General features: G+C 42.1%; 1 protein-coding gene across 1 annotated transcript; it reads right to left on the reverse strand.

Moving 5' to 3' along the window:
* Positions 1–5,329: 5,329 nt before the first annotated feature.
* LOC123403394 (MLO-like protein 13) lies at positions 5,330–9,831 on the reverse strand. Its single transcript, XM_045097330.1, has 13 exons — positions 9,396–9,831; positions 9,164–9,221; positions 8,676–8,830; positions 8,319–8,435; positions 8,134–8,235; positions 7,342–7,416; positions 7,152–7,240; positions 7,021–7,070; positions 6,737–6,777; positions 6,430–6,639; positions 6,267–6,334; positions 6,116–6,176; positions 5,330–6,007 (listed from the first exon to the last, which is right to left on the reverse strand). Exons 1-13 carry the CDS (start codon positions 9,519–9,521, stop codon positions 5,660–5,662), a joined length of 1,500 nt encoding a protein of 499 aa, XP_044953265.1. The 5' UTR covers positions 9,522–9,831; the 3' UTR covers positions 5,330–5,659.
* Between the last annotated feature and the right edge of the window lie 853 nt (positions 9,832–10,684).

Genomic DNA, 10,684 nt, shown 5'->3' on the forward strand with positions numbered 1-10,684 from the left:
TAGATGCGGTAGTACGATAAATTCCTTGCTCTTGTGCTTCAAAAGATTGTCTCCTCAACACCTAGTCACTCTCTCATAGATTTGGCATGGGTAGAAGATATTGATTGGGTGGAAAGCAACTTGGGGAGGCTAGAGATTAAGTTTCAAATGGATGGATTGGAATATCTTGATCTCAACACATGAGTAGGTGACTCTTTCTCACAAAAATGTATATGGCAAGTGTGTGTGTGTTTGTGTGTGTGTTCTAAGTGCTTCCTGTGCGAATGAGAGGTGGTGGAGGGGGCATCTACCAAAATCCAACCATTACAACATTATTTCCCAACTCGGTGACACCGAAAAGTTGGTCACTGACTTTCGGTGGCACCGATATGAAAGTTGGTGATACCGAGAGATTAGGGTTTGGCAAAGGTTCTGTCTCTCGAAAAATCGGTAGGGCCGAAATGGAATTCTTGGTGGCATCGATTTTGATGTGTAGGCTTTGGACAAAGAATTTTGTGAGAGAAATGTTTAGTATTTTTTATGGTTGTCTCTAAGCACTTGAGCAACCAATTCATCATAAATACCCCCCCCCCTTTTAATAGTACTGGCTTTTCTATGGACTCAAAAGTGATTTCTCACAAATATAAAATGTAGAGTCTTCTTGCTTGAAGCTTGGCCAATCCTATTCTTTTTCTTGGGGCTTATCCACACAATCCTTAGTCAATGATCTCTGTGGACTATATCTAAAATATACTAGGTAAAAGTGTTAGTCCATGTGAGAATGTATGTTGACATGAATTATCAAAACTACCAAGGGAGCATATGTGCTTTCAATTGCCCGGGACAGTTCCATACACCATACCATCATTATTCCACACTCGCTATTTGCAATATATTGTAATATATTCTAACTTTATGTAGACAACACCTATTTTCATATTTTAGTTCTCTCATACCATGCAAAGCTATCCTCTTTATACCCACAATGTAATTTTATTTCTCGTTTCTAGGTAAAAGCAAACGCTCGATGTACATAGAGTCGTATCAGTGGCAGATAGGACTTGAGAGAATATTGATCTTACCTTTAGCTCCTTGTGGGTTCGACACTCCATACTTACCACTTTCATCTTTGAAAAGTGCTATGATGATTCCTTGCAATTGGAGATTATCAGTGAACAACCTCTTAAGGAGGGGTGCCCCCACTAAAATTCTAGCTGACCTAAGAGTCCTGAGCCTTGATGAAGAAGGAGATCCTACTTCACCTTCCAGGGACAAGCTCACTGGTAAACACTCCATCCCGAGCCCAACATCTGTCATAGACGTTCGCGTGTGATCGTCGTCTTTAGAAGTTGCCTCGTTGAAGAGGTGAAAGTGCGTTATATCGACTAGAGGGGTGAATAGGCGATTTTTACAAATTCATCACTAAGGAAATTCCTAGTGAGGAAAGTCCTCAGTCATGAACCAAGTGCAGCAGAACTATTACTAAGACGGAAGTGTAAAAACAGCTACAACAAAGTTCTTAGCGTGAATAGCTAGATTCGGTTTGCACAGGTCGCGAGTACATGATAAGAAGGTGATGAATAACTTAAGTGAAAATTTGAGGTGAGGAATTTGGAGAAAGTCTTGAGTCAAATTCTTCAAACAGTACAGATGAAAGTCTTCAACATGCAATTGATGAAATGAACAGAGTTGAAGAAATAGAACCAATAGCTCGATGAAGACAGTGATTGATGACCCAGTTCCAACTGTTGCGATAGTTGTACTTCTGGTTTGGAGCGGCTAGGTATTGAAACCTAAGGATACACAGTCCCTACCGTATTCTCCTTGAGCTAAGGACACACAGTCTTCGCCCAACACTTGTGGTAAGTCTTCAGGGCAGACTTCCAAATCCTCACAAACTCGGTCACCCGACGATCCACAATTGACTGCTAGATGCTCTAGACCATAACGCCTAACCGTCTGGAGGATGCACAGCCCTCAAAGGTAACAGGCCTTGTATTCACACAGGAACAATCTCTTTAGTGATGCTCAATCACTTGGGTTTTAGGTATGCTTTGGGTGTTTGGGGTTTTTCCTCGCTTGATGATTTTCGCTCAAAGTCCTCGAGGAATTGGGTTGCTCTAAATGACAAGTGTCAGTTACTCTCGGAGCAGCCAACCAGCTAGTGGTTGTGGGGCGGTTATTTATAGCCTCGGAGCATCCCGACATGATTTGACATTAATGCCCTTAATGACATGACCGTTGGATGGATAAGATTTAGGACAGGTGGCGCGCGGCGCGGCAACGGTTGGAACTTCCAACTGTGAAAGTCCTCATGTCTCTCATATTCCTCACGTGGAGTATCTGGTAGGTGTAGGTTTGAGTTGAGCATCATGAGGAAATTCTTCCCTTAGTTTTTACCTTGACCCCCTTTAACAGTACGGTGTTCCTATGAGAAAATGAAACAGTAAGAGTAAATCTTCAAGCTTCAAAGTCTTCATAGCATTTTCTTCAGGACACGGCGAATTCCTCATCTTCAATGTCTTCATGAGGAATATCAATTACTTCGCAATTTCTTCGCGATCAAAGTCTTCAAGGAATGACCAAAGTCTTCACCGAAGACATTCATTTTTAGGGGTCGATATTCATCGAATAACTCAAACTCCTTAGCGACTTATAGAACTTGTGTACACTCACAAACATATCAGTCTCTTAACCTATAAGTCTTCAATCCACCAAAATCACTAAGGGACACTAGATGCACTTATAAGAGGATCAAGAAGGTGAAGACTATGATGGCTACGTAATACTATCTAGCCGTACTTTGATCATGTGTCCGCTCCCATGTGAAGTGTTTTTTTGCTGGCATGGAATTAAGTCTTGTTAGTGGCCTTTTGGTTGTTGCTTATTGGATTCCTTTTATTTTTTGTTTTTTTGTTGGTTCTTAAGACATGCTTGACATGATTGTAGCCATTAGCCCTGTCCGAAAGTGAGAATTCCCAGGCTTCCAGTATACTTGAGATATTGTATTGAAACCCATATATTTCCTTCCGAGAAGGGTTTGTCATACACCATCTTTCGTTAGTAATTTAACAATCATTTGCAAGAAGGGCTCTAATTGTAACCTCAAGATCATAAATGTCCAACCCGCTCGATCACAAACCACACTCCATTTGGGTGTTGTAAAGCCTTGTACATGAGGGAAGCGCATTTTTGGCTCCGGGCGGCGCGCGCCCCTTGTATCATGTTCGTCTGCACACGCTTTGAGATGGGCAGATAAAGTAGCATTTTTATTAATTAAAGAGCTTTTATTCTTTACATAAATTTGCATACAAAGAAATACGGTATCAGTTCAGGCAGTACAACGTCAGACAAATAAATGTGCAGTCAATCAAAAGCTGCACACTCTCTCAGTCTTCAGGACGCCATTTGTCAAGCCATTTGATGCCGCTTAGGCCCCTCCCAATGCTCCACCTTGTACATGTGCTAAGACTGTCAGGTAGACAAAAAATCTGATGTGGCATGATATTTAAGAGGAGAGAGATGGATGTGGTGACCCGAGGAAGAAACGGTGTCAAGCACGTGAACCTAGGCAAAATACTTAAATGAAAGAAAGCCCACCAATGCATGAAAAACTTTAGTAGCTAAAGCATTAAATAGAGTGTGCTTAGCTACAACAAGTTAAGCACCTATGCATTGAGGCTTTGGTTGCTAAACTTTTAAATATTCTTAGCACCTCCTCTTAGCACCAATGCATTGGAATTAGCCTTAACCAGTCAACAAGCCAACCTGCTTGCCGATTGTCTTACAGGGTTAATGGCTCGACTAAATGACCCATAATGAATGACATATTAAAGAAATAAACCGCAACAAACGACTGACAAACGAGGCGATTATTTAGTACAAGTATATATGTTGTCTCAAAATTGTTTCATTTCAAAAAACGACGTGAAAGTATTTCGGATGTATTAGTCATCTGATCCTTAATTAGAGTGAAAAATAGTTTGTTTAAAAAATAAAGTGAAAACATTTTTAATGTATTAGTTATTTGATCCTAAATTAGAACAAAACAAGGTGATTAATAAGTGCAAGTATTTCGGCTCAAAAATGTCTCCGGTTCAAAAAGCAAGTGAAATTATTTCGGTTGTATTAATCATCTGATCCTTAATTAGAGCAATAATGCGGCGATTAATAAATGCAAGTATTTCGGCTAAAAAATGTCTTGCTTCATAAAACAAGGTAAATGTATTTCAGATGTCTTAATCATGGGATTCTTTATTCGAGCAAAAATGAGGCGATTAATTGGGCAAGTATTTTGGCTGAAATTGTTTCGGATCAAAAAATAAAAGTATTTCAAATGTATTAGTCATTTGATCCTTAATTACGACAAAAATGAGGAAATTAATTAGTGAAAAATATTTCTGTTCAAGGATGTTTCGAAAAAGAAAATGAAAGCATCTTGAATGTATTAGTAGTCTGGTCCTTAATTAGAGCGAAAGCAAGATGATTAATTAGCGTTTGCATATTGTTCGTGTTGTGAAGGACTCACCAGAAGTTAAGACTACTCACAATGAAGAGTAACATAAAGGAGTAACATGCATATGTTATTAGTCTAAGTTACTACCTTCATAATGAATAGTAACATAGGAATGATAACATTAGCTTATAGACTCATCATGTTCGTGAGATTGGGGGAGGGGGGGGTGACTGATTAGTTTGTTTGTAGGGCTCTGTGCCCGAACTGTACGCACGGTAGAGCATACTAGAATATGTATACGTGTTTATGACCGTGTTTGTTTCAGAAGTCCCAGGATTTCTTTAATTTAAATTAAAAAAAATCTAGTCTTTATCCGTTTGTTTTCAAGGACTAAACAGGGACTAGAGGTCAAATGACATGCAAAAAGATCATGTTATCCCTAGTAATGTATTAAAAGTTATTAAATAACAAGCTAAAAGTAGGAGCATTGTTGGAAAAAGTGTCAAAAAAATTTCAAAAAGACCCTCTCATAGGAACTTCTTCCTTTAGTCTCAAATACCACCTTTTAGTCCGTAAAAGTCTCTCATGTTTGTTTCACATGAGACTAAAAGAGACTTTTTTAGTCGCTACACCAAAAAGTCCCTGGAAACAAACACCCCCTATATTCTACTCTATTTGTTTCTAAATATAAGTCTTTTTAAAGATATCATTAAAAAATTATATATGAAGTAAAATGAATGAATATACATTTTAAAATATGTCGATATACATTCGTATGTTATTCGTTAGTGGAATCTTTAAAAAGACTTATATTTAGGAACGGAGGAAGTAGAAGTGAAAATCCTACGGCGCGGCAGCCGCGGTGAGTAATTTTCAAATCATTCATAAAAGAAGTGAAAAATCCTCATAGGAGTAAATAACTAAATATACTGCTCTGACACAGTACATAAAGGGTTCATTAAGGTAACACGAGGCAATTGTCAAAGTTTCAAGCTGTTGAGATGGGAGACGGTCCAGTACAGTAGCAACATGTCCCAGGTAGTGTGCTAAGTAGTTTAGCTAACCTGCAGGTTTTAGAGCTAGCACGCCACGCTGACGACGTCGGCGGCGGCGACTACGTCGCTTCGGCCTAGGGCCTGCTGGCCGGATGACGACGTCGACAGCGAGACGCGGCTTATGCGGCCCGGCCTTCCGTTAGGACTTCGAACGCGAGCATGTACGCAGCTACGAGAAACTGGCGTTGCGACGACGATGGTCCTCCTCCGTGGTGGTCACGATCTCCTCTAGGTCGTCCGCCCGCTGCTGCGGCTGCGCGGTGGGCGTGCTGGAGCTCCCGGCTCGCTGCTCCGTCGCCCTCGCCTCCGCCGCGGCCTCCTCGGTTGCGGGGCCGCGCGCGCTGTGCCTCTTCTTGTTGAGAAACGGGATCCGGAGGTGCGAGTGCGGGTGTTGGTGCTGGTGCGGGTGCGGATGAGCCGGCAGCGACGTCGCCTTCTTCTTCACGTCCGTCGCCCAGCTGTGCACGGACACGTGTACGTGCTCGCCAAACGCCTGCAGCTTGATGTCGCCACCCATCTGATACGATCAACCATCCATAACGATTTTACGATCAGCTACTCTCGGTTTCGAGCTAAGCAATCAAGCAGTGTTCTTGGTGAAATCAATGGTGGAACGAGATCTTACGTGGGTGACAATGGCGTACAGCGGCAGGGTGCTGTAGCTGCAGAGCACCTGGACGATGATGCTGCATGTTTGACACAGAAACAGAATTGCCCGTAAGTTGCCGTAGCTAACGGGAAAAAGATCAAGGAAGAACTGGAGATTTTGTACTAACCCAATAGCAAGTCTGGGGAGGGCATATGATCTGTTCTCCATGATGCATGAATCGAACCCATATGTTGCCTGCAAATGTATCAGTCAGATAACCCCATGCTTCTCTACTTGTATGTATCTAGTACAGAGTGCAGACTAAGGCAGTTAATAATTTCAAAACATACCAAGACCCAGAAGAAAAATGCCATCTCAAAGGAGTTCTGGAACAAGATGAAATGGATCAGATGGAGGACGGCCCTAGGGTGGCTAAACCAAAAGTGCTCCTTGCATGGCTTCGTCCAGGGGTTTCCTGATGTTTCATCGGAACACTCCGCTGCTTCTTGAGCCAATCGAGTGCTGATATGCTCCAGCTTTGTGCCAACAATAAGCAGAAGCTGCAAGTTTATTTACCCCGAGCAGTAAGAAACTCCTCCATGGAGGTAACTGGAGAATGTATTTACTAGAGCGACATGGAATTGTTAAGGTACTTACAATCAAGGGCAAGAAAGACAGCCAGAAGTAAGTGTGCCACCCTGCATTGGCAATAGATCAAGAAATAACAGTGAGAGAGAAAAAACATGCTAGTTCAAATAATTCCAACAAAAACTACTTGTTATTGTGATTCAAATTGTTCTAACCAAGTAACATAACTTGTGGTAACGGAAATGACGATCGCAGACATGGTTACAAGTGTAAATCGTGTTGTTCTCCTAGGATCAGTATATCTTCGGGCAAACAAATATACGAGGGGACTTTTCTCAGTTTATAGGAGTTACCATTTATATTCAGCAGCAGGAAGACGATAACGAAAAGCCATAGGTACCAGCTGCATGCATGTGAGTGTCATTAGGTGAACCAAACAAATTTTATTTAAACAATCCAAGTTGCAACTTTACCCAATACTAACCTGATTCCAACTACTTCTTTGAAGTCGTGCTCTAGGGCACGAACCATGTACTTGTGGAAGTCAAAGTCTGGACGATTTGGGTAGTGCCGCTGGGAGGGAGGAAATGGCAAGTATCCTATTAGTTCACTAGGAAAACCAGGACACTCGTGATTGTGCAGAAGTCACTGAACAGTACATCTTAGTATCTTACCAGAACAAAAGCTGATCTGAGTACTTGATAATCTGGTTTACCGACAGAATTATAAAACTGCTTGAAGAATGCAATCTGAAACAATATAGGAATAAAACCTTTGGAATAATCATACATATGATATACCGAGTTCACAATTTGAATTTGGAAAAACATTGTAACTTAAAGAATGCTCCATATAGCACACAAATATTGCAATAACTATGCAGAAGCTATGGTACTCAGCCATAAAATGTTTTATTGTGGTAACTTCATTGCAGTAAAGGCTATATTGGTGTTTGGTTTGGTCATGATATTGCCTTGTTGCAGAGGGACCTCAAATAACAAAAAGTGTAACACTGCACTGCACTTCACGCGCATGCCATCAAAATATCGTTACGTCATAATAGCTTTCCAGATCATTGTTATCCTTAGCTGACAATGAACCATCTTCGAGTGTTCTCACTTTTTACAAATAGCAATTTGACCACACATTGAATATTCGGTCTCCCAAACAAGAGAAAGAAACATATCTTTTTCATAGATATTTAGTAACTTACTGACAATACCTCCCCCTGTTTAATTTCATATGCAGCCATGGCATTTACGTTAAGATGTAAAAGATGATTTAATAACACTTTTGTCTTGGGAAAATAAATTGATAACCGCTCAGAAAAGCAGCTTCATTTTACTTGGGTAAACCCAAATAATTCTCATGACACTGTCATTCGTATTACAAATTAAGGATTTACAGTTGACTTTATAACAAAATAGAAGCATAAATGCATAATATAAGAGGGTTATATTACTTACAATCCATCTTACAACAGATGGTTTCATCCAGCCTGGCCTCTTTTCACGCTCGTCGAGTCTTCCTTGTTGAATTTCAGTCTCCCATTTATTCCACGTTCTCATCTACAAGTGCTTACCCTAGATGTGTTACCTTCAATATCATATCACGTGAAACACGTATTCATCCCAAGTAATAATAGTTATACCTTAGCTCCACCGAGTAACAGCGTTGTAACACAGAACAAAACATGCACCACACCAAGTACAAAGATAAAGATGTGCAGCTGATGCAGAGCCTCTTCAGATAGCATGGGAACTTCACCCTGGGCAAGAATGATGTTTCAGAATGACCAATCTGGCAAATATTCTTTACGATTCTTGGGACTGGCAATGTCTACCAATTATCATTAAACACACGTGATTATGTTTTGCTACTCAAAATATCACATCAACGGTACTATCAAAGGAAAATAGTAGACACTGAAGCCACAACCAGATATTTAGGTAATAAATGAACGGCACTAAACTTGACGGCAGCACAATCTTCACAGTTCATGGCCTACCTTTCTCTTGCAGAGTTTGGCAGCACCTTCTCTGGCTTTGGACTCTTCAATGCATGGAAGCATGATCCGTGCAGCACTCTCCGGGATGCAAATGCGATTGATGAGATTTTGACAGACGCTTAGTAGGAAAGAAATGAAACCCAGAATCATCAATTCTGCACAAGTAACCAATGAACAGATTAGGCAAGGCGAACAGACAGTTTTATACGGAAAGAATGAACTGGTACGAGACATTCTGCTTTGTGTGTCAAGGAATTTTTTGTTGGTTGGTATCTGATGCTTCTTTCCATATTGATTACAATCAGCTCAGCTATTGCAGTCTTAATCAGGAAACAACTAGCACATGTACAGATCATCAGCAGATCTGTACCTTCGGGTTCTAGTAGCCACCGTGCTTGAGATAATCGAGGTGAACGCTTGCCGTGATATCGAGCATATAAAAAGAAGTTGTGCAGCAATCTAACTAAATCCTAGGATAACGCTCCTACCTTCTTTGACTCTCTGCAGGGCTGAGAATAGTGCTTCTTGGCCATTGAATTTGAGCACCTGCAGAGAGATAGGTTTCTTATTACATATAGCATATACTATCATCGAAAACTTCAACCAACATAAAATAATGTGGGGACATACGCAGAACAGGAAGACTAAATATTACTGTAGAGATCATAACAGGAATGCGAAACAGATAGGTAGGGAGGGAGCAGGTCGGGGGTGCCGTGCCTTGCCGAGGCGGTGGAGCAGGCGCTCGGCGGCGAGGGAGATGGCGACGATGATGAGGCATACGGAGGCGACCACCCACGTCGGCGTGAGCGCCAGCGACTGCTCCTCCTCCTCTCCCTGCCCCATCTCCTCCTCTCCCGCCTTGCCGATTCGAAGCCGCTACCCGCACCATGTGGCTGATATAGGAGGATGCAGGCGCGGCGGTGGTGGGGCATCACGGGCTCACGGCACTGCAGCAGCGACCGGTGCGACGGCCCCCTCCACGCGCCGGATCTGCGGCGGGGAGCCGGGGACAGCGCCCCGGAGGATCCCAGAATCCCAGGCCCCGCCATGAGAGAGAGCGGGCGCCGCACGTGAACGTGCCCTCGGGGCGCTCTCGACTCAGTCGCTGTCGTCCCCCGCGAGGCGCCAGGCCCCGCTTCCCTTTCGAGTTTTGTTCCCGCCTGTGGAACTCGTGAGCGGCCAGCGCCTTTCACGGCTTCGACGGCGTGAGCGGGAGGAAGGTGCCAAGGAAAAAAAAAAAGGATTGGCGTGCAATGGACTCTGTTTGTTTGGGGGGGCGGTGGGCTGTACCGACGTGGACGCTGGCCCTGCCGGGAACGCGAAAAATCAAAACCATGCGCGCACGTGTCCCGTCAGGTATATCAAAATGTTGTTACCAAAAAAAGGTATATCAAAATGTTTGGATAGCCTAAAAACAAATCGAAATGTTTGGAGGGGGAATCGCCTTGGTGGTGATAGATAGATGGAGACAGCGAACCGTCGACGTCCCGGGGATTTTGTGGCTCGTGTGACGTTGTCTTTGCCTACGCGCACGGCAGGCCATGTGAAAAACTATTTTTCAAAAGGTTTCTGCATTTACATGATGCACGTAATTATTTTATTAATTATATATAAAATTATAAAATAGTATATCAGTAGGCCTGTTAAAAGGGGAGATTTTTACTTTTTAGCCTCTGCATCAAGTAAGGATGCATACAGTTAATTTAGTATCAAGATTTTCTTTATGAATGGTTTCACCCCGGCCATGTGAAAAACCTATGTTCTGTTCTCCATGTCAATGAACCTCCAGATTTATTTGTGGTTAAACTTTTGTGTTGCGTACTATGTTCTGTTGAATTAGTTGCATGTGGTTTGGATTTGATAGATTTTTCAGATTATTACATCGTTGAATTGATTTTATTTGTTGAGCTTACCAAAAAATTGTTGATATAGCGAACTGAGCATGGTTTAAATGGTTAGATTCTTTAAGGTAAAACCAACTCGGTTGTGTTTACTATATTTAATAC

This window comes from Hordeum vulgare, chromosome 6H (assembly GCF_904849725.1).
Source record: "Hordeum vulgare subsp. vulgare chromosome 6H, MorexV3_pseudomolecules_assembly, whole genome shotgun sequence".
Taxonomy (NCBI): Eukaryota; Viridiplantae; Streptophyta; class Magnoliopsida; order Poales; family Poaceae; genus Hordeum; species Hordeum vulgare.

Excerpts from the sequence above, each read along its gene's own strand:
- LOC123403394 (XM_045097330.1), bottom strand. The coding sequence starts at position 9,521 with ATGGGGCAGGGAGAGGAGGAGGAGCAGTCGCTGGCGCTCACGCCGACG. Across the intron at positions 8,436-8,675 it reads CCAAACTCTGCAAGAGAAAG|GGTGAAGTTCCCATGCTATC; the intron begins GTAGGCCATGAA and ends ATTCTTGCCCAG. Across the intron at positions 7,417-8,133 it reads CATCTGTTGTAAGATGGATT|ATTGCATTCTTCAAGCAGTT; the intron begins GTAAGTAATATA and ends ATATTGTTTCAG.